Source organism: Urtica dioica, chromosome 8 (assembly GCF_054948205.1).
Source record: "Urtica dioica subsp. dioica isolate 48M chromosome 8, U.dioica_male_clone48M_v1_H2, whole genome shotgun sequence".
NCBI classification, from domain to species: domain Eukaryota; kingdom Viridiplantae; phylum Streptophyta; class Magnoliopsida; order Rosales; family Urticaceae; genus Urtica; species Urtica dioica.
In genome coordinates this window covers 25,437,948-25,461,364 of record NC_142763.1, presented here as the reverse complement: position 1 = coordinate 25,461,364, position 23,417 = coordinate 25,437,948, and the positions used below count along the sequence as shown (strand labels likewise).

At 41.0% G+C, this 23,417-nt stretch overlaps 1 protein-coding gene and 2 pseudogenes across 3 annotated transcripts; 1 reads left to right on the top strand and 2 right to left on the bottom strand.

The window, feature by feature from the left end:
- Positions 1-63: 63 nt before the first annotated feature.
- Positions 64-5,212, top strand: LOC149388642 (ARM REPEAT PROTEIN INTERACTING WITH ABF2-like; annotated as a pseudogene). Its single transcript, XR_016300618.1, has 19 exons — positions 64-329; positions 420-580; positions 674-846; positions 942-1,062; positions 1,155-1,229; positions 1,315-1,409; positions 1,681-1,756; positions 1,846-1,953; positions 2,316-2,444; positions 2,720-2,788; positions 2,915-2,974; positions 3,182-3,305; positions 3,571-3,710; positions 3,845-3,908; positions 4,033-4,112; positions 4,206-4,270; positions 4,366-4,483; positions 4,569-4,693; positions 4,883-5,212. The product of XR_016300618.1 is annotated as an ARM REPEAT PROTEIN INTERACTING WITH ABF2-like (transcript).
- Positions 5,213-15,745: 10,533 nt separating this feature from the next.
- LOC149388641 (cyclin-P3-1-like) lies at positions 15,746-17,439 on the bottom strand (annotated as a pseudogene). The gene is made up of 3 exons (XR_016300779.1): positions 17,276-17,439; positions 16,367-16,780; positions 15,746-16,128 (listed from the first exon to the last, which is right to left on the bottom strand). The product of XR_016300779.1 is annotated as a cyclin-P3-1-like (transcript).
- A 309-nt stretch (positions 17,440-17,748) lies between these two features.
- LOC149388640 (uncharacterized) lies at positions 17,749-23,170 on the bottom strand. The gene is made up of 5 exons (XM_089622486.1): positions 21,104-23,170; positions 20,817-20,978; positions 19,988-20,763; positions 18,353-18,901; positions 17,749-18,175 (listed from the first exon to the last, which is right to left on the bottom strand). Exons 1-5 carry the CDS (start codon positions 23,168-23,170, stop codon positions 17,749-17,751), a joined length of 3,981 nt encoding a protein of 1,326 aa, XP_089478612.1.
- Positions 23,171-23,417: the final 247 nt, after the last annotated feature.

The window sequence follows — 23,417 nt, the reverse complement described above, 5'->3', positions numbered from 1 at the left end:
AAACACGGTCCTATAAAAAGAAAACACCCCTTCTCATATCGCCCTCTCTCTCTCTCTCTCATTTGCCGCCATGGAAAGCAATCAGACTAAACCCTACTCCGCGAGGCAGAGCTTGAAGCGGAAGCTGGAGCCAGAGTTCCAAGGGCATCAAGACCAATCCGATCGGCCTCTCAAAATCCCTTCCCTCCATCAATACAGCGACGACGACGAAGACCAAGATCTGCTCGCCAATATCCGATCTCACCTCCGATCCCTCGAATCAGCCGCGCCGGAAGATCGCGCCGCCGCCAAGCGAGCCTCTCACGCTCTCTGCGCGGTTGCCAAGAACGGTACTGGTTTCGTCCCAAACCGAATCCTGTATTTTATCGGTCTACATTTCTCGATTCTGGAAAACTGATAACCCGCGGTTTTCTCTGCAGAGGATCATGTGGACTCGATAGTGGATTGTGGAGCCATTCCGGTTCTGGTCGAACGCTTGAAGCCGCCGACGCCTCAGATCGCCGACGGAGCAGAAGCTATTAAGTACGAGTTTGAAGTGGAGAAAGCATGTGCACTTGCGCTCGGGCTAATTTCTGATAAAGTAAATTCACTATTTTCCTTTTCTGCTTTCAATTCTGATGTACTGGAGAAGTATGCGTGATTTATGTATCCAGTGTTTAACTGTGCCAAACAGTCCGAGTATCAGCAGCGCATTGTTGACTCTGGAGCTTTGCCGCATTTAATCGAGCTGCTAAAGATCCGAGACAATGGCGTTAGCTCTCGAGCAGTGAGTGGTGTTTTGAGGAGAGCCGCCGATGCAATCAGCAATCTCGTTCATGAAAATTGCGCCATAAAAAGAAGAGTCAGGTTTGTTCCTTTGATTTGTAAATTTATTTGTGTTTCAGCCACGAACTCTCCTGGAATTGCTGATTTTGTTGTGTATGTCTTTTTTGTTTGTGTAGAATTGAAGGTGGCATTCCACCTCTCGTTGAGCTTCTTGACTACCCAGACACAAAGGTGCAGAGAGCTTCTGCTGCGGCCATTCGGACCCTCGCTTTCAAGATGGATGACAATAAAAAACAGGTATGAAAAAAAAACTAATATCCTTTCACATGTTCTGTTGCTGGAAGATATATCCAATGTTCCTGGATGAAAATCGAGTTTATGTGTTGCAGATTTTGGCATGCAATGCATTACCTACCCTTGTCCTAATGCTTATGTCTGATGACGCCGCCATACACTATGAAGCGGTTTGCACTTGCCACATGTTTTTATTCCCCATTATATTTTGATGGTTCGTCTTTGAGCATTATCTGAAGTAATGAAGTTTTGCAGGTTGGCGTGATTGGTAATCTTGTCCACTCGTCCCCGGATATTAAGAAAGAAGTTATCCTGGCTGGTGCATTACAGCCTGTGATTGGGCTACTAAGGTAAATAACCAGATTTTGACTTATCTCAGTGTTGCCTGCTACTAATATCAATTGTAAACCGTTTGCACTTATCTTATTTGAAATGGAAGTACATAGTGATAGAACTAGAAGTTAAGATGTGTGGCTGAAGATATATTATTTTTGTAAAGAAGAATTTGGAACTTGTAAAAAAAAATTTAGAGCGACCCCAGTGATTGCCTTCTGTGCTTTGTTGAATGTGCTATGATCATCAAGCTCTTGAACATAATTATATCAAGGGCTTTGGTCACAGCTCTAGTTGTACGGAGAGCCAAAGAGAAGCAGCTTTACTACTTGGCCAATTTGCTGCAGCAGATTCGGATTGCAAGGTGATCAGAGATGTTTTGGTTTTCTATTTTCTTTTCCTGTATTTTGCTTGTGTTCCTTCTTATTTGATTTGTCATTGATATTGTAACAGATTCACATTGTACAAAGGGGAGCTGTGAAGCCATTGCTTGCGATGCTTCAGTCTTCAGATTCACAACTGAAGGAGATGGCAGCTTTTGCAATCGGGAGGCTAACCCAGGTTCTTACTTAATCTCCTTTAGGCATACAAGAGAGTTCCACATGTCAGATTAGCAAATTCTTGAATTGTCCCAGAACCAGATGTTTTGTTTCTATTCTGACCTACTTTTACATATTTATTATTACAAATAAAAAAACTGTACATGTATATTTACCTAGTCTAATTTAACAAGAAACTAAAGGAAATAATCATTGAATCCCACAATCGAACACACTAAAATGTTTGCAAATTATTTGTTAAGTTAAGCAGGTCTAAAAGATTTATCTAGTTACATAATTTAGGTAGTAGACAATTTCCAGTAAAACATTGTTATGGTTAAGGGATGAACAGAACCTGACTGGATAGATTGTTCATCACTGTAGGATACACACAACCAAGCAGGCATTGTTTATGGTGGTGGCATGGGGCCTCTCCTTAAACTCGTTGATTAAAAAAATGCACTGTTACAGCACAATGCTGCATTTGCTCTATATGGTCTTGCAGATAATGAGGTAAAAATATTTATCTTAATTTTATTTAGATGTATGTTTCAAATATTTATGTGTTCTTCGTACTTCTACTTCAATAGATGTAGAGTGTTAGCATCTAGAATTTTTAGGCTATAACAGTAATAAGAGTTAATTAGTGGGGATTATATATTAACTAGTAGAAGTTATATTAGCCTATAAATAATGGAGATTAAGATGGAAAATGTTATGAAAACAGTATGAAACTATACCATAGCATGTCATAGAGTACTGAAACTAATTTGGGAATTCTCTTCCAGGATAATGTTGCTGAGTTTGTGAAGCTTGGAGGCATTCAGAAACTACAAGATGCAGAATTCAATGCCCAAGTACAGTTTTATTACCTTATTAGTTGCCGCTTGTGTATTGGTTAAATAATTTCCTTTTCAGCATTGGCCATCAAAGTAATTTTGTTATATATGTCTTAATTCATTCATTTATTTATTTGCTTGTAGCCAACTAAAGACTGTATAGCAAAAACTCTGAAACGATTAGAGGAAAAGATCCATGGGAGGGTGAGTTTCTCACGATTTCAGCTCTTATGCATACTCTTTCCACATTGGCTTTAGCATTTTGTACTTGATCATATTATCAATCGATGTACATATTCATATTCGTTGCGTGTCGCAAAATCTAGTTGCCATTATATCGCATTTTCTGAAAGAAGAAAAAAAAAAAGATTTAATAGATTTCAATTCCTTTCTTGTTTCTTCACTTTGCAGGTGTTAAATCATCTACTATATCTGATGCGAGGTCCAGAAATAACCATCAGAAAACGAGTGGCATTATCTCTTGCTCATGTTTGTGCTCCTGGTGACCGGAAGACTATCTTTGTTGATAACAATGGTAGCCTATTAACTTTGTTAGAATGATATACTCTATTTTAGTTTATGCATTTAGTGGGGTTCCGTACGCTCATTTGGTGTCGCTTCTGAGCTAGGTAAAGATCATTACAACATCTTTCAGTTATTATAAACCTGTGTAGCACTAAAACAGATAATGATTAACCAATCAAATTAGACGTGAAAGACTTGTTATGAGATTCAAAGTCTTGATCACATTGATTTGAATAGTCAAGTTCCATCTTGCTAAATTCCTTTAATTCCTACAGGGTTAGATTTATTGATAGAGCTTCTCGAGTCTGGTGGCATCAAACACAAAAGATATGCTTCTTTGGCCTTGTTCAAGCTGGCTACAAGAGATACTTCAATTTCTCCCACTGATGCAGCTCCACTGTCACCAACTTCGCAGGTCTATTTTTAACTTGCATGCTTGTTAGCATTGCTGTCCATACCGGCAGATAAAAAGAAATATATTATTAACTCAAGATAAACTGATTTTCTTTAAGTCAAACGTGTTTCTTTATCTCACATAATCTTCTTCAGGTGTACTTGGGCGAGCAATATGTAAATAATGCCATGCTTTCGGACGTCACATTCTTAATTGAAGGTGGCTTTCCATTTCATGAGCTTTAGCATCGATATTCGTTCAAAGGACTTCATGTATATTGTAACTAAACAATTTACTCTTTTAGCTTGGAGGCTTATACTAAAGCTTTCTTTTGTTGTATCAGGTAAGCAGTTCTATGCTCACAAAATCTGCCTGCTTGCCTCGTCTGATGCGTTCCGTGCAATGTTTGATGGTGGTTATAGAGTGAGTGTAAATTTATCTCCGATTATTGAGTCAACATATATTCAGGAAAATGATTCCATATATTAATCATTTCAATTTTTTTTGTTTTGGCAGGAGAGAACTGCCAAGGATGTAGAGATTCCAAACATACGATGGGATGTTTTTGAGTTGATGATGAGGTATGCCTGTGTGATAATTTCGTTCCGAACTTCATTTTTCGTGTTTATTTTAGCGGTGACTTATGCGTATTTCCTTTTGGTTTTTCTGGCCGTAGATATATATACACAGGATGTGTACACATTGAACGGGACATTGCTCAGGATGCACTGAGAGCTGCAGATCAATATCTCGTGGAGGGACTTAAGCATCTCTGCGAGTATACCATTGCTCAGGTAAGCTTTTCACCGTCTTTCTTTTTTCCTTCATCTAATCCTTCCCTTCTGATGGTTTTCTATTTTTTTTTCTTCCTTTCTGCAGGATATAACTGTTGAAAATGTTTCACCTATGTACGAGTTATCGATTGCTTTCAATGCTACATCGTTAAGACAAGCTTGCATTGTGTTTATACTGGAGCAGTTTGATCAATTGAGCACCAGATCATGGTGCGTAATGAATCTCCAGTTTTCTCCTTTAAAAGAAACTGTTTTATTGCTTTATGACGTACGTTCCTTGAATCAAACACTATCAGTAGTTGTCATTCCAAGTTCCAACAAAAGCTTGTTGTACTTGGAGCGTGAAGTTCTTAGGCCGTTACAACTGAATTTCTGATTTTTTTTTTTGTCAACGCACAGGTATCCCCGTTTGATTAAACAAATCACACCCGAGATACGGAGATCTTTTACAATCTCATTTTCAAGACCAGTCCAGTGTGAATTACGGCATGGATAGATTGTAAAGTCATAACTTTGAACTTTTGATTGTAGAAGACTCAATTAAATAATAAAAAATACAGTAGAAGACTCGTATATAACTGCTCATATATGATAGTATGAAGCCGTACCATTTTCTTTCGTTTTTTTTTCAACCCAATTTGGTTCATGTAATAGAACTATAGTTTGGTGTCTTGAATCTGTCTTTTAATGTATAACACCTTGGCATGGATTTATGTATAAACCTGAATTGGTAACATCTAAATCATTCCGTTTTCCATGACTCCATTCAAAGTTCAAAATAAGTTGCAAACGCCAATCTGTTTTAATAGCTATGTTGGGAATCCCACAAGCATTTTGTGGTATCAACATTATAATTGACATAATTATATATGTGGTGATACATTTGACTTACTGCAAGAAACAATGTCAAATTTCAGAAATACTTTTGTTGAGACTAAGACATTGAGAAATAAAAAAATATAGGAAAAATCTGTACTCTCAATTTCTCGACTAGGGATGACAATTTTACTCATGTACCCACGTATTCGCAAGATCTTACCCACCACAAGTAAAGTCTTATTCGCGTAAATATGTAATGGGTAGGGTACATGTATTACTCATTAAAAATTATATAGGTATTGCCCGTTAAAAATTATACGTATATGAGTAAGGTATGATTTTTAAGTATCCTACCTATACTCTACTTGCTTGAAATTATTAATATATCTATGAATTTTAAAGCATATTTTAGTATATGTATTTGTTAATTGATTTTTTTAGCTTTATTTTTTATTCAAGTATTTTTTTCGATTAATTTATTTTATCAGTAAAATTTAATATCAAATGGATTAATTTTTTTTTTAATTTTTTTTAGGAAAATAGCCAACTTAAACGTTTGACATTGCTAAATAACCAAGTTTGGTAAATTTTAGGTAAATAGCCACTTTCAGACGTAAATTTTTGGTAAATAGCCAACGTTCGGTATATGAAAATAGTTATTTACCTAAGATTTACGTCTAAAAGTGGCTATTTATCTAAGATTTACCAAACGTTGGCTATTTAGCAATGTCAATCGTTTAAATTGGCTATTTTTCTTAAATCGTACAAAATAACCATTTGAAACTTATTGATTAGCAAAATAACCAAAGTTTCAATTTTTCAGCAAAGTAGCTAAATTTACGTTTTCAAAATTCTTTTGATAGCCAAGATTAAAATTTTTGATGATTATTATAAGCAATTTATCACTTTCAAAAAAATTAATTTTGGGGTCAATTTTTTTTTTAAACCAGATTACTGCACATTTTGGCTATTTCACTAAATTAAGACAAATTTTGACTATTTTGTAAATTCATAACTTTAAATTGGCTATTTAACTACATCATCCTTATAAATAAATGAGTATGAGTAGGATATGATTTTAAAAAAAATTACGAGTAGAATCTGATTTTGTAGGACCCTATCCAGACCCTACTCATTGTCATCGCTGCTCTCAATCATAACTTATAGTTAATTTCAAAAGCCTTATCTTATGTTAATTATGGTTGAGAATCATGTTGTTTTTCTTATCTTATGTTATTTTAATTCGTATGTCTAGTTGTGAGAATCAGCCTCATCTACTATGACGTGCAATCATCAGGGGTAATCAACGGTTGAGACTTCATGTTGTATTAAGTAGCATACAAGTGGAGGTGTTTGAAATCATCAAGAATTGCATCTGACGGCTAACGCTTCATTAGCAAGTTTCTCGGGTTCTGAAGACCGTTGGATCATCAGCGAGAGATAACGTGAAGGACACGTCAGCGTAGCAGGGGTCTTTAAATACTAGCTTGTTGTAACCTTTTGTGCATAGAACATATTCACAAACTATATGAGATTACTTTGGAGAGAAAAAAAGCTGAGAGAATATCATCGAGTGAGAGAGAACATCGTGTGATATCAGTTTGAAGATTTCCGGTTGTATTTTTGGTTTGTATTGTTCATCATCGTTGATAGTGGAACTACCCCAAGGCTGGACGTAGGTCATTTAAGATCGAACCATGATAAATCCGGTGTGCTCCTACTTTATCTTTTACGTTCTTGTACATTGTGTTTGTATTGATCTGTTTCTTGCATCACAAGGCACTTTAGTTTCGAAGGCTTGTGTCTTTAACAGGGTCGAAAACGTAACAATTGGTATCAGAGCCTACACAATCTCTGCAAGAACTTCAAGATGGGTCTCACGAAAGTGGAGATCGAAAGATTTGATGGAAAAGGCGACTTCAGTCTGTGGCGCATACGAATGAGGGCAATTCTTGTTCAAATGAAGATCGCAAAGGCACTGGAGGGTGAAAAGGGTTTCCTGGAGACAATGTCAGCGACTGAAAAGAATAAGGCTCTTGAAATGGCGTACAGTACCTTAATTCTTCATCTCGGAGATAAGGTTATGAGGGAAGTCTCGAAAGAAAAAACTGCGGCTGGGATTTGGTCGAAATTAGAATCACTCTATATGACAAAATCACTATCCAATCGTATTCACCTCAAAGGCAGACTGTTTGGTTTCAAGATCGCAGAAGACAAGCCAATCAGCGACAGTCTCGATGAATTCAATCGGATCGTCATCGATCTGAAAAACATTGATGTGAAGATCGAGGATGAAGATCAGGCAGTTATGATTCTGAATGCGCTTCCAAAGAACTACTCGAATTTCGTTGAAGCAATGAAATATGCCAGGGAATCGCTAACCCTAGAAGAGGTTCAAGCTGCACTGAAATCAAAAGAACTAGACTCAAAGTCTGAGAAGAAACCTGATGCTGAAGGACTCAGCATCAGAGGCAAACCAAGGAAGAACTCAAAATCGAATTCGAAGAATCAATCCAAGAACACGAGATCAGAGGGAAAGGATCAGAAGAATGGCAAAGAAAAGGAATTTCCTTACAAGTGTTATCACTGCCACAAAGAAGGACATATGAAGAAAGATTGTCCTGACAGGGACAAAACCTTCAGCAAACCAAAGAAACAGGCAAATGCCACCATTCCTGAAACCGGTTATGATTCTGCAGAGGCCCTCAATGTCTCTCACCAAGATTCATCGCAATCTTGGGTTCTTGATAGCGGTTGTACCTATCACATGTAACCAAACAAAAGCTGGTTTGAAGATCTCAAGATTGAGCATGGAGGATCAGTTCTACTTGGCAATTACAAAGCATGCAAGGTGATTGGTACAGGTAACATACGTATCAAAATGTTCGATGGTATTGAGAGAGTTCTTGATAATGTGAGATTTATTCCTGAATTAAAAAGGAATCTCATTTCCCTTGGTACATTAGATGAACAAGGGTACAATTTTCATTCAGAAAATGGAAACTTGTTTGTGTCTAAGGATTCCATTGATGTCATGAAAAGCACTAGGATGAATGGTCTTTATTTTCTGGTTGGATCTACTGTGGTTGGCTCTGCTAATGTGATTGACAGGGACAAGAACTAAAGACTATGGCATCTAAGGCTTGGCCATGTGAGTGAGAAAGGCATGAATATCCTGGAGAAACAGGGATGTGTTGCGATTTTTACGCGCGCAAGTGCACGTGTCGCTCAAGTAATATAGAGTATTAAGTACGAGTGTCGATCCCACGAGGAACAAGCTTAATTGACAAACAAATCAACTAGCACGAATTGAACTAAAGAGGAGATGGAAAGATGTCACAAATTATTGACAAGTTCTAACGTAATTAAATAACAAAATACTTAAATAACAATTGTAAGCAGAAAGAGAGGCTAATGACCAAGGCTTCACGGGTTCATTCAACGGTTTGGATACACGAATTTCACGCACAGTCAATAATCAACTCACTACACTTTGCTAATCATACTCACAGAACAATATTGCTAAATCTCTCTCGAGCATCTAACAACCTATGTCAAAATTAGGAAAATCTTCTCTCGATCTCAATCCCTAACAAAAACATGCATTAATATCAAGATCATTCACACGATTCTATGGCAACCTAACTATCTCTAGCTTAGGCATGCAACATAGTAATTCAAACCAAAACACTAACAACCTAATCTTTCTCAAGCATCAAGTTGAAGTATAAATTCATGAACAAGGTAGCTAATCTCGATCAAGCATTAAAAACGGATTTGAATTAAGCAAAGTAGTAGAGAATGAAAATTGAACTTCAATATATTAAATAATATCCATAATCGAATCCTAAACCCGCTACACCATAGTCCTTAATCGAATTAGTTCATGGCGTAGCGAGAAATCAAAAATAAAATAAAAGAATAGGAAGAAGAAGAAACCATAATTAAAAACTAAATTGAAAATTAAAATAAGGGAGTTCAAGAGTAAAAGAGAAGAAGAAAACTGTAATTGGCGGCAATTGATGAAGAACGGTTCTCCACTTTCTCTCTGTCTCTCCCAAACACTAAGTGAAAACAATGAAAAAGTGGCAAAAGTCCCTAAACAAGAGATTGAGAGGTGTATTTATAGGCCTAGGTCGAAATCCTTGTGTTTCTCTTAATTTTCGGAGCAGATTGGGTAATTAAAAGTGATCCAACGGCTCAGATCGACTCCAAATCCGCGTTTCCTCTTTTTTTGTCTCGGCGGACCTCGCGGCGCGCGGTTTGAGGGTCGCTCCACGAGGTTGACACCCCGGCGGACCTCGCGTTCCGCGCTTCATGCTCGGAGATCGATTTCGGCGATTTTCGGAACCTCGCGGCGACCCCCTAAGGTCGCGCCGCGCGCTTTTTCTTCCCACGCGCACCGATTTTGTAACGGCCATAACTCCTAGCTCCGATGTTCGATTCTTGCAAATAAATATGCGTTGGAAAGATAAGAGAGAGATCTATGTAACCATGGAATTGGATCATGCACAATCTTTACTCCAAACTCTCAGAAGTTTTCACAAGAGGACGCTGTATTTCTTCTTTGCTCTAACTTGGCGAAAAGTCTTCAAATCTTCTCAAACTTGCTCCGTTACTTCACGTGATGCTCTACTAACCTCCTTTATACCTCATTGGCCTCTAAAACCTACAAGTCTCTCAAAAACACACAAAAAACATCACAAATACTCGAGAACAAGCTCGGATTTAGTCGGGAAAATAGGAGTTTTCCGCGTGATTAACGCACCTATCAGGATGTTTTGGTCAAAGCAAACTGGGAAAATTGGAATTCTGTTAAGACTGCATATATGGGAAAGCCTCAAGAGCCAGTTTCAACAAGGCTGTGCACATAACTGAAGCAATATTAGACTATATACATTCAGACCTCTGGGGACCAGCAAAGGTAACATCTCATGGTGGTAATAGGTACTACATGTCTATTATTGATGACTATTCCAGAAGTGTATGAGTTTATCTGTTGAAACACAAGAGTGATGCTTTTGAGACTTTTAAAGATTGGAAAATCATGGTTGAAAACCAAACTGGTAAACAAGTTAAGAGGCTAAGTACAGACAATGGTCTTGAATATTGTGCTGATGTTTTCAATGAGTTTTGTAGAAAAACAGGTATCCAAAGGCATCACACAGTTGAACACACACCTCAGCAAAATGGCTTAGCTGAGAGATTCAACAGGACCATAATGGAAAGAGTAAGGTGTATGCTTAACCATGCCAGGTTGCCTCACTCTTTCTGGGCTGAAGCCGTAAAAACAGCTTGTTATCTCATTAACAGATGTCCATCCACAACCATAGATTTAAAGACTCTTATGCAGATGTGGACTGATCACAAAACTGATTACACAAAACTCAAGGTTTTTGGTTGTACAACTTATATGCATATAAAGCAGGGAAAACTGGAACCAAGGGCTCTCAAGTGCATCTTCATTGGATACCCTGAAGGTGTCAAGGGCTATAAACTTTGGTGTTTGGAACTAGGTCACAAGAAATGCATGATCAGCATGGATGTCACTTTCAATGAAAGTGATTTCCAAAACAGGAAACTAGATGACAAAATATGGCCTCTATCTGACAATGAGGCCCCTGAAACCACACAAGTCCAGGTGGAGCTTGGTGAAACTTCAGCAGGATAAGCACCACAAGAGGATACTGAACCAGGTGGAATAGCTGAAGACACTGACAAACCTGCAGAAGCTTGCTCCCCACGTCAAGGAGTAGAGGCCCAGACACAGGGTTCTGAGAACATTTCTGACTACAACCTTGTCAGAGACAGAAACATGAGATTTCCTAAACCCACTCAACGTTTTGGATATGATCTCACTGCCTATGCTTTTATGACAGGATCAATTCTCTTGGAAGAAGAACCAAGGACCTACACAAAAGCGTGCAAGTCAAGTCACTGTAAACAGTGGAAATCTGCTATGCTTGAAGAGATTGACTCTCTGAAGGAAAATAAGACATGGTCTATTGTTGACAAGCCTGAGGGACACAAGATCATTGGATCCAAGTGGATATTCAAGCTAAAGGATGGAATTCCAGGAGTTGAAGAGCCAAGGTTCAAAGTCAGACTTGTGGCAAAAGGGTATTCACAGACTGAATGGATAGATTATAATGAAATCTATTCCCCTGTGGTCAAACACAGATCTATCAGGACTATACTAGCTCTTTGTGCACATTTTGATTGCGAATTAGATTAAATGGACGTCAAGACAGCTTTCTTGTATGGAGACCTGTAAGAACAGATTTTTATGCAGCAACCTGAAGGTTTTGAGGTTGGCTCAAAAGGAGAAAAGATGTGCTTGCTGCACAAGTCCCTATATGGTCTGAAACAATCTCCAAGACAATGGTATTTAAAATTTGACGAGTTCATGATCAGTCATGGCTATCAAAGAAGTGAGTATGACTGGTGTGTTTATTTCAAGGATCTGAAAAATTCTGGTTTCATATATCTGCTCCTCTATGTAGATGACATGTTACTTGTGTGCAAGGAAAAATCCGATTTGAATAGGTTAAAGGCACAACTCAATCAGAGGTTCAAGATGAAGGATTTGGGACCAGCTAAGAAGATCCTTGGCATGGAGATAATTAGAGATAGAAGGAATAAGAAATTGTGCCTCTATCAACAAAGCTATCTTGGAAAAGTCTTAGACAGATATGAGATGTCTCTATCAAAGACTGTGTCAACACCTATACCTCAACACTACAAGCTGTCGAGTGCTCAAAGTCCTCAGTCACAAGAAGACATATTGAACATGGCCCGGATTCCATATGCAAGTGTTGTAGGTAGTCTCATGTTTGCCATGATCTGTTCTAGACCTGATCTTGCCTATGCTATTAGTCTTGTGAGCAGGTTTATGTCAAATCCTGGCAAGGAACATTGGAATGCTGTTAAATGGGTTCTGAGATACCTAAAGGGTACTCTTAAACATGGAGTTATGTATGGTTATTGTGATACTAACAAAGTGCAGGTAGAATGGTTTGTTGACTCTGATTATGCAGGAAGCATTGACACAAGAAAATCCTTAACATGATATGTCTTCACCATGTGTGATGGAGCTGTAAGTTGGAAATCAACTCTCCAGTCAGTAGTGGCTCTATCCACAACTGAAGCTGAATACATGGCAATCACTGAAGCTGTAAAGGAAGCCTTATGGATGAAGGGAATCATATCTGAACTAGGTTTCAAGCAGCCTCAAGTGATCATCCACAGTGACAGTCAAAGTGCTCTTCATTTGGCTAAACATCAGGTGTTTCATGAGCGGTCTAAACACATTGATGTGAAGCTTCATTTTGTCAGAGACATTGTGAGCAAGGGAGAGGTGAAGATTGAGAAGGTGTCTACTGAAGACAACCCGGCTGACATGATGACAAAGCCATTACCAAGCAACAAATTCAGTCATTGCTTTAGGCTGGTCAACATTGGAAGCTGTGGTTTCGATGAGTAGATCAAGATGGGGTTGTTTCATCAATCAGGTGGAGAACTGTTGTATTAAGTAGCATACAAGTGGAGGTGTTTGAAATCATCAAGAGTTGCATCCAACGGCTAAAGCTTCATCAGCAAGTTTCTCGGGTTCTGAAGACCGTTGGATCATCAGCGAGAGATAACGTGAAGGACACGTCAGCGCAACAGGGGTCTTTAAATACTAGCTTGTTGTAACCTTTTGTGCATAGAACATATTCACAAACTATATGAGATTACTTTGGAGAGAAAAAAAGCTGAGAGAATATCATCGAGTGAGAGAGAACATCGTGTGATATCAGTTTGAAGATTTATGGTTGTATTTTTGGTTTGTATTGTTCATCATCGTTGATAGTGGAACTACCCCAAGGCTGGACGTAGGTCATTTAAGACCGAACCAGGATAAATCCGGTGTGCTCCTACTTTATCTTTTACGTTCTTGTACATTGTGTTTGTATTGATCTGTTTCTTGCATCACAAGGCACTTCAGTTTCGAAGGCTTGTGTCTTTAACATGGTCGAAAACGTAACACTTCACAAGTTTTCTTTTTATATAATTTAGTTAGCAATGAGGTCAATTTCACTTGTTTTTTTTTCTTTCTTTCTTTTCCTCTATCCTTAATCCCGTGTGTTTGTAATTGAGAGCAGATCAAAGAAACAATATAGTGAGGGATCTATGAGTGTTTTTTCTCCGATATCGATAACCATTTTGTCCCCCGTATTTAGGATCGGGTTTTCTTTTTGTAATTGGAGGTTTGTGTTGATCAGAATATTGTATTGAAGACGAAGATGATAAAAGTACAAAACGAACATCTTTATTAAGGAGTAGCGGGGATTAGGTTTACACTGAACCTCGTTAACAAATTATGTGTTATTTTCTCTCTCTCTCTCTCTCTCTCTCTCTCCCCCCCCCTCTCTCTCTCTCTCTCTCTCTCTCTATATATATATATATATATATTTTTTTTCTTTGATTGCTTGCATTTTAAGGTATCGTGTTCTTGAGTGATATCATGTTTAATTTCAACACTAGTAATAGAGTTCTTATCAAGGTAGTGATCCAAGCTATTCTTAGATGTACGATGAGTGTGTTCAAGCTGCCCATGAGAGTCATCTTAGAGAGATAGAGAAGCTTTTAGCGGATTTTCGGTGGGATTCAATGAAGGAGAAGAAGATCCATTGGGGATGTTGGTCGAATCTATGTAATTTGAACTCGGCGGGTGTTAGGAGAGTGCAAAAATACCATAAACCGGACCGAACCACCATTTTTAAAAATTGTCGACCTGGTTCAAATTTTTTTATTTTTTATTTTATCTTATATTGTATGATCCAATTTTTAGATTGGTCTAATACGGTCCGATCTGGTTTCAAAAATTAAAACCGCGGTTTAGACAAGACCATATCCTAAAGTTGCAAGTTAATCAATTTATTATTATTTATATGTAATTCCAAGACATTAAACTTGCTAATTTTGGATGAACATCAAATGTAATAGAATGTTCATGTTAAAGCGGTCTTGTCCGATTTGGAGAGCGATTTTAGACTGGAATAAACTGGACTGTGTACATCCCTAGCGGGTGGAATGGCTTTTTGGGATGTTGTAGCATTCAACAAAGTTCTTGCCAAAGGGACTTGGAATTTAATTCGGTACCCATCCACTCTCTCGAATCGAATTCTTAAGACCTCCTACTTTCCAAACTTAGATTTTATGAGCGAGAGTTGCCAATGGGGTAAATGCGTTATAGAGAAAGCATTGTTAAAGAGTTGGCGATGGTGACATCATAGACATCCTCGAAGGCACGTGGATTCCCCGAGAACGAAGTTTTAAGCTCATAATCCAACATTTCCTTCCCGATGACCTTTGAGTTATCGACCTCAAAGTAGCTAACGGACGGGGATTAGAACAATAGTCTAATCCATGGTTAGATTGGAGTTGAGGATGCATATGAGATTCTCAAAATCACGTGCTCATAAATCAACCTGGAATACGTTCAGATGTGACACTGTTTTTTAATGGAAAATTGTATAAAATAACTCATTTGAAACTTATTGATTAGCAAAATAGCCAAAGTTTCAACTTGTCGGTAAAGTAGCCAAATTTACGTTTTCAAAATTTTTATGACAGTCAGGATTAAAATTATTGACGATTATTATAAGCAATTTATCACTTTCAAAAAAATTAATCTTAGGGTCAAATTTTTTTTGAAACCAGATTACTGCACGTTTTGGCTATTTCACTCATTTAAGACAAACTTTGACTATTTTGCAAATTCATAACTTTAAATTGGCTATTTAGCTACGTCATCCTTTTTTAATTGACAATTCGAGTGCAATCAAAATTCTGAATCAGGAATCGAAATTTAGAGTTGGGTGCAAACTAAACTTGATCGTATAAAAAAATGAAATGAGACCTCGGCGTTCATAAAAAATTGTTTGAATATTCAAAATGACTTTAATCCGTGTAAATATATTTAAAGTAAACTTGAGAAAAATTAAACCATAACATAAACATATAAATATTTAATTCATTTTTTTTATAATTATTATTTGTACCCGCTTACTTGAATAGGTTATTTTTAAATAGGCAGTAAAGGAAAAGTGTACCAAAAAAATTCCGGGTTTGTATTTCTATCTTTGTCCAGGCTAGCTATATTCTCAATTAGGCCAATATAAAAATTCTTGAGTGAGGTTGAGGAAAGTCCGTTTCTTTAATAAATATTAGAAGAGACATAAAGACAACCTGCTAACAATCTTTTTATATTGTATGGAAGCTTAAAAGCAGCACTACTGACAGGTCATTTACCATTTATTTTCCATTTTCATGGACTATCAGTGTATAGTATTAGTTGCATACTCAACTTCCCATGCACCTTATATAAGAAATAATAACAATTAAGAACATAAAAAAAGAAGAAGAAAAGAATGAATGAATGGCTGGTTGGCAGTTGGCACACAGAAAAACACTTAAGAACAAGAACACAAAACAATTCTACTTGTACAACAGATTTCCGTAGAGGAATAAAAATGACCAAATGGCAAGAAAAATGAAACAAATCCAATATGATCTCTAAACTAAAATCGCATAATCGCCGGAGCACAAGCCGATTCGTCTTTGTTTGACCAACCCTCTTTGATCCCACAGGCTCTCATCGGCCTCTCGATCTGCTCGACCCCTTCGCCCGATTCGCTCTCCAATCTCATACAGTACTTCCCAAACGTCTCTACACTCACCTGTAGCCTGAAATCGATACCGAACAGAAACCTCATCTCTAATCTGTTTAGTTCTCCGGTGCTCACTCCCCGACTTTGGCATAGTAAGCGTTGTTAAAGAACCTGCGAAAAAAAAGTGGAAATTGTGTGTGATGATAAATTTTTTAAAGTAATCGCGTAGAGTGTCCAAAACTTTGACCGCAAAAATAGTGATTTTCAAGTTCTAATAATCTCAAATAACTTTTACCACTATGTTGTGCTTAAAAAACAAAACATTAGTATTCCTGTAATTTTCCAAAAAAAAAAAAAAAACCCACAAGAAAAAGAGTACACAACAAATCGGATTACGAGCTCTACTCACGCGTCATCCATGAACTTTGCCGCGAGCATTACGCTCGTGATGACGAGGCGGTGGACAGTCAGAGAGGTCAAATGGGTCTCGGTGCCGTGAAGAAACCGATCAACGTAAATGTTTGCAACGACGAAGCAAGACGGGCTACAGCCCGAGTACTTGAATATGCGATCGATGTATTGATGAACGCTCAAACTCGGAGCCCTTATTCCGTGAAATATCGTGTGCACGTTATTCCTAGCGTCTGATTCTTCGGCCTCGTTTCTCCGCACGGATCTCTCGAGGAGCGACGAGAGGAGCGAGAGAACCCTGGGAACTTTCAGGACTCCTTTGCCTAGTTGTTTGGTCCCCAGTGAGAAGTACAAATCATCGGACCGTGCTTCTTTGTTATCGGTCTCACTTGCCAAACTTCCCATATCAAATCTGCAAAGTCATCATTAAAAGACTGCATTTTTTTAGGCTCTCAGCTAACCCAGAAAGCTAAAATTCAACTTCATCCAAAGTCCAGGCATTTCAAAGTTCAACATTACAATGAAGCAAATTGTCCAATGTACAAACATGAAATATTTATTATAAAAAAAAAAAGAGACAAGATATCCTGAGATGTAGGAGCATAATTAATCCGATATTGTGAAATAATTGACAGCGATGATCATAAAACTATTGCCAAATAAGCAGAGCAGCTCATATAATTATTTCCACAAAGCGTGTTCACATTAAATCCCTGCCAACAATTCGCATCCAAATTCGGTACTAATTTACAGCAACAAATTCAGACAATTCAAGAAAAGGAAAACCCAAAACCTATCCAAAACAAACACACCCATATATTATCTAATTTTTCACAGACACACAAATGGGGAAATAAAAAAACGCGCGAGATCTACTTCAACTCCTAATTAAAACAAAACAACTTACAGAGAGATATGTTCTAGTCAGTCTTTGTCTTCTCTAATTCCCTCAGCGAAGCTTTTTCTTCAGCTTATATATATATATATATATATATATATAGATATATATATTATATAGTAAAAGACAACTGCAATGCGATACACATACACTCAACCGAGAGACACTACTACCGTCTAATCGCCGGTTTTTTTTTTTTTTTTTTGAAACGTGGTCGGCACCACGGGAAATTTTATTAATAAGCCCTCACGTAAATGGCGGAGGAATACCGTGGTTACATTAAGGACTAATACCACGAAGGTCGTTTTCAGCTTCGTGTAACACACACGGAGGAGCCGAATCCAACCAACCGGCGCCCGAATCAAAATTACACGCATAGCCAGCCAACACATGGGCTGTCCTATTACAACCACGAGGGTGAAAGATAAACGAAAGATCCTCAAAACTAGACAAGAGCATAAAAATATCATTTAGCACCGTACCTAGTTCCGTAGCCGTCTCTCGTCGTTTCTGAATAGCCGATATAACCTCCAAGAGCAATCGGATTGTATGACAACCCGAGCCCAACCTTTGTCCAAAGCGAAATTCATACCATGGGAAACCGCCAGAGCTTCCGCCACTTGAGGCGAGAGACCGAGGTGAATCACAATAGTCTCCGCACCAAGCACCACCCCCTTAGAATCCCGGGCCACAATACCCAACCCAATACGTCTAGCATCCTCCCGGACTCCCGCATCCACCGATATCGCCACCGTACCGGTCGGAGGAGGACTCCAAGTATTATGTAGAGCCCCTGCCCGCTCCTGCTTGTCGCCAACACAGGCTCTCCGGTAATCACGCAAATATCCGGCGGACCACTCAAGCAGATCCCCGGGCTTCCAAACCTTCTTACCCGAGCAGATGTTGTTCCTGTGATTCCAAAGTTCCCACATAATAATAATAAGAGATTTGTAAAGAAATAGCCATTTAATGAGGGACCTTTTAAAATAATAGCCAACGTTTGTTTTTTGTTAAGCAATTAGCCAAAAAAAAATAATGTACCTAAAATGCCCTTTTCCCCAATTCATCAATCAGACAAGACAACACCGATTGAGCAGAGACGATGACCAGAGCTCTCGACGAGGCGGTTCCGCTGAGCCGCTTCGGATCCACGAGGCGATGAGGTATTCTCTCCTCGCCGAAAGAAACAGAGTCTGACCGGTCCTTTGCCTCTTCGCCGATTGAGACGCGGTGCCGCCGGAGTTTCCGGTGGCGGCGACGATGGAAGGCTCGGCGTGACGAAGGAGCCACTCGATGGTCTCGCCGTCGGAGCGGTGGCCTAGCTCGCGCGTGAGCTGGAAGATCCTCGCGGCCCAGAAGTTCCTCGCCGAGGCCGCGATCAGCGCACTGATCGTCCACACCACGCGGCTCTTCAGCCCCCGCGCGAACTCCTCGTCTCCGGCGGGATCGGATCCCGCGAGAGGCTCTCCGCCGTCGTCGCGGATCGCGCGAAACCCTAGGATCGCCCACGCGCCGCCGCTTCGGAGAAGGGGAAATGGCTTCTCCAAGCGTTTGCCGTCGTTCCCGGTGCCGGAGTCGAGCTCCGCGACGGCGATTGCGTCAAGATCGGCGAGGCGACCTCGATCTTGGCCAAATCTGAGACAGGTATGTTGTTTTTCAAATGGTAAATATTATTTACTATCGAACGGCGATTTGTAAATATTATTTACTATCAAGGTTATGATTTGGACAAATTGGAACGAGCCGACGAGTATGTGTAACATTACTGCAGTTATTTTTCATTTTGCACGTTTTACTATGAAAGATGAAGAGAAGAGATCACACTATAAACGACATTGACTTTCTCGCTTCAAGATGTTGGTTTTTTCAAATGGTAAATATTATTTACTATCGAACGGCGATTTGTAAATATTATTTACTATCGAACGGCGATTTGTAAATAATATTTACTTATCATTTTTATGAATAATCTAACCCAAAATCGTTCGGAGATGACGTCTAGGGTTCAGTTAATAATATTTACTTACAATTTAATGGTTAATCTAACACAAAATTGAGCGGGGATGAGGTCTAGGGTTTCAGTTTGGGTGTTTTATGAGATCGCAAAGAATTGTTAATAATATTAACTAACCAATTTACTTCGTCGGCGCCGGAAGTGGAGAGATTGAAGGATTTGAAATTACCAGAGATTGAAGGTTGAGATACTCACCATTTTTTCTTCGTCGGCTTCGGAAGTGGAGAGATCGTCGGTTTCGTGTTAACGAATGAGGGTAAAAGAAATTCGTTTGGCGGAGAGGTTTGTTTCGAATGAGGGAATTGTGTTTTGCGCTCTATTATTTGAACTAAGGGTAATATAGGAATATTAAATTGTTTGGTAGTGGATTGGGCTACTTACTTAAATTTTGTGATAGTTGGGCTATAATTTTAATAGAGGGGGTCAATTTTGGCTAGATACCTAGCCGCCCCTAATAATAAAGAGTTCGAAATCACTAACCTTGAGTTCCTTCGAAGCCAGAAGGAGCATCCCGATAATATCCCCGTCGAAGAGTTTCCTCACAATGGGTTTAAAACCCCCACGCTTCCACACTTTCTTGACCCACACACAACCCCACATGGCATGGAAGATGGTCTCCCCCCGACTCACACACCGGGCAGCTCGTATCCAAAATGACATGGCGTTGACGAAGCATAACACGAGTAGGGATCCATCCCCGACACAACCTCCACACAAAGATCTTCACCTTAGGGGAGATCCTGAGACTCCACAACTTATCCCACCACTCCTGATTCCCGGACGGTCTCGAAGGGCCCTCACCGCCATGAGCCTCCGTCACGCTCCGATAACCACTCTTTACTGTATACTCTCCGTCCTTGGTGAAGTGCCACCGAAGTAAATCCCGGCCACCTCCCCGGCTCACCGGGATCGTCAAAATAGCTTCTACATCCTCGAGAGGGAACATAGCCTCGATAAGAGGAATATTCCAATCCCCATTGAGCTCTTTAAGTTCAGAGACCCGCATGTCAGTAGGGATCGGGGAAGGGTCACTGAGCCGAAAAGTCGGAGGCCGGGGAATCCACCGATCTAGAGAGACCGAAGTGGATTCCCCGTCCCCAATCCTCCACCTGGAACCCTGCAAAATAATTTCCTTACCCCGCATCAAGCTCCTCCAGATGAAAGAAGCCGAGGACCCACAAGTGGCGCGCAAAATGTCTCCGTTTGGGAAATAGCTCTGCTGGAACACCCGCCCAACGAGACTCTCCGGACGCCGGATAAGCCCCCAAACGCTTTTGGCAAGCAAGGCCTGGTTGAACTTGCCGATATCTCGGAAGCCGAGACCCCCCTCGGATTTGTGGCGCGAGAGCTCCGACCACTTGCACCAGTGTATCTTCTTCTCCTGCTCGGTGTCCCCCCACCAAAAACTCGCGATGGCTCTGTGTATCCCATCGACGAGCCCTTGGGGAAGGCGGAAGCAGCTCGCTACATAAGTCGGAATCGCCTAAAGCACCGCCTTGATCAAAGTCTCTTTACCCGCTTGCGAAAAAAAGATACCCCTCCAAGAGGTAATTTTCTCCCAAACCCTTTCACGGATAAACGCAAAAATATCCGCAATGCTTCTCCCCACCATCGTCGGCAGCCCAGGTATCTGTTATGGCAGGTAGTGACCGCGACCTGGAGGGACTCGGCCAGCGCTACTCCGTTCTCTACATCTACCTCTGAACCAAAACAAATGTCAGATTTAGAAAAATTGATTACCTGACCTGACGCCGCCGAGTAGGTATCGAGACACCGCGCCACCTCTCCACACTCCTCCTCATTGGCCTAAAAAAACATGATACTATCGTCTGCGAAGAAGAGGTGAGACACATAAAGATCATGTCGCCCGAATCGAGCCCCTTAATTTCCCGCCGCCGAATGAGGCACGAGAGGCCCTCCGAGCAGAAAAGGAAGAGAAAAGGCGAGAGAGGATCTCCCTGGCGCAGCCCCCTCTCCGGCCTAACACGACCCCGAGTCTCCCCATTGATGTTGAAGGAAAAGCTCACCGACGATACGCAGCTCATCACCTTGTCCACCCAGCGCGCATCGTACCCTAGTTTCAACATCATGAACTCAAGGAAGGACCACTCCACCCTGTCATAAGCCTTAGCCATGTCGATCTTGAGGGCCGCACAAGATCCGTTGCCAAACCTGCCTCGAGACATAGTATGTATAGCTTCATAACAAACCATCACATTATCAAAGATTTGGCGCCCCCCCACAAAAGCACTCTGGTTTTCGGAGATAGCGAAAGCCATCGTACTTTTGAGTCGATCCACCAAACATTTAGATATAACCTTAAATAAAACATTGCAAAGACTTATAGGTTTGAAGTCTTTAACTCGATCTGGTTTGTCAATTTTGGGAATCAGCGTAATAATCGTATTATTGATATCTTTTACCGACTTACCATCATTCAGGACACCCAAACAAAAATCAACAACAAGCTTACCCACAATGCCCCAATACTTCTGATAAAACAGGGCCGGAAAACCATCTGCCCCCGGAGCTTTGATCGCGTCCATGTCAAACACTGCTCTCTTCACATCTTCGTTAGCGAAAGGGAGAATGCGAGCTTCGTTCATGGCTGCAGTAATCCTCGGAGTCACATCGTCTCCCACCACCTCCAAGGCCTCCCTCGTGGGCTGCATAGAGGAGAAAATAGAAGAGAAATAAGAGGTAATAATTTTTTCAATATTATGGTTACCTTCACCCCAGTTCCCATTGTCGTCCCAGAGCCCCTGGATCCTGTTTCTCTTTCGTCTAGCTGAGGCCTTGCGGTGGAAAAACTTGGAATTCTTATCTCCACACTTCAACCATGTCATCCTACTACGCTGTCTCCAGAAAGCCTCATCTTTCTCGAGAAGCGCATCCAACTGACGCTCCTCACGCCGGATCTCCTCCACGTTTTTGCCCTCCTCCCGTTCACTAGCCTCCCGGAAGACCTCCTTCTGTCTGGAAATTCGGTCACCCATGGCCCTCAAGTTAGCTTTCCCCCACCGTTGGAGCATCGTCTGGCAATTACGGAGGGAGTCAGTCAAGCGCACTCCCGTATCCTTGGTCAGGTCCGGATCCCAAGCCAACCGAATAGTCTCTTCGCATCCATCCTCCAGCGACCACGCTTCCTCGAAAAAGAAGCGGGTATGTCTTCGGCGATCTCTCCTTCTCGGGATCCCCGACGTACACAGCAAGAGGGGCCTATGATCAGACCCCCAAAATTCCAGATGACGAACAGTCGCAGAGGGGTACAGATTTAACCAACCCGCATTCCCAAGGCACCTATCTAACCGGCCAGCACTACTTCCCGGAGAATCATTGCGCCGCCAAGTGAAAGGTCCCCCCTCGAATCCCAGGTCGCAGAGGCCACAATCCTCCATCATCCTACGGAAGTCATCCATCAAACCCGGCCTTCTCGTTCTCTGACCGTTGAGCTCCGTATTAGACACCACCTCATTCAGATCCCCCCCGACAAGCCAGGGGAAGTCAGGCCACGGTTGCAGCCTACGAACTAGCTCCCACGACGCTTTTCTCTGTGCCGCCACCGGATCCCCGTAAAGCCCCACAAAGTTCCAACATTTCCCCTCTTCGTCCGTAACCACTCCCTCCACGTGGAATCTAGAAAACGACCGAACCAAGAAACCAATGGGCTTCCTCCAAAGCACCATAAGACCCCCGCTATGACCCACACAATCCACCGTAACGCACCCCTCATACCCCAGAAACACTCGCACTCTCTCGGCCGCCACACTCCTCATCCTCGTCTCCGAAAGGAAAATAAGCTCCGGACGATGCGTCAACGTGTGAGAGTGGAGTGCCCTCCTCGTCCGGGGGCTGCCCAGCCCCTGGACGTTCCACATAACACCAATCATTGCGTTCGGCGGCCCTCCAATTCGAGGGGCGCCGCTTTAGCAATAGAGGAGTTACTGTCCGAATCGACCGTTGAGGAAACGAACAGAGACGAGGGGGGGGGGGTTGAAGCAGCGTTCGATATCTCCTGTGGGAGCTTCACCTCCACAGGAGACTTAGGCTCTCCATCTGCGCAGTCAGCAGCATTCCGGCGCGCCAGTTTATCGACATTCCTGACTTCATAGTCAGAGCAGCCTTTTCTCTTGGAGC

Excerpts from the sequence above, each read along its gene's own strand:
- LOC149388640 (XM_089622486.1), bottom strand. The coding sequence starts at position 23,170 with ATGATTGGTGTTATGTGGAACGTCCAGGGGCTGGGCAGCCCCCGGACG. Across the intron at positions 20,764-20,816 it reads GAAAATTACCTCTTGGAGGG|GCGATTCCGACTTATGTAGC; the intron begins GTATCTTTTTTT and ends GCGGTGCTTTAG. Across the intron at positions 18,902-19,987 it reads GTGAAGATCTTTGTGTGGAG|ATTTGGCCAAGATCGAGGTC; the intron begins GTTGTGTCGGGG and ends TACCTGTCTCAG.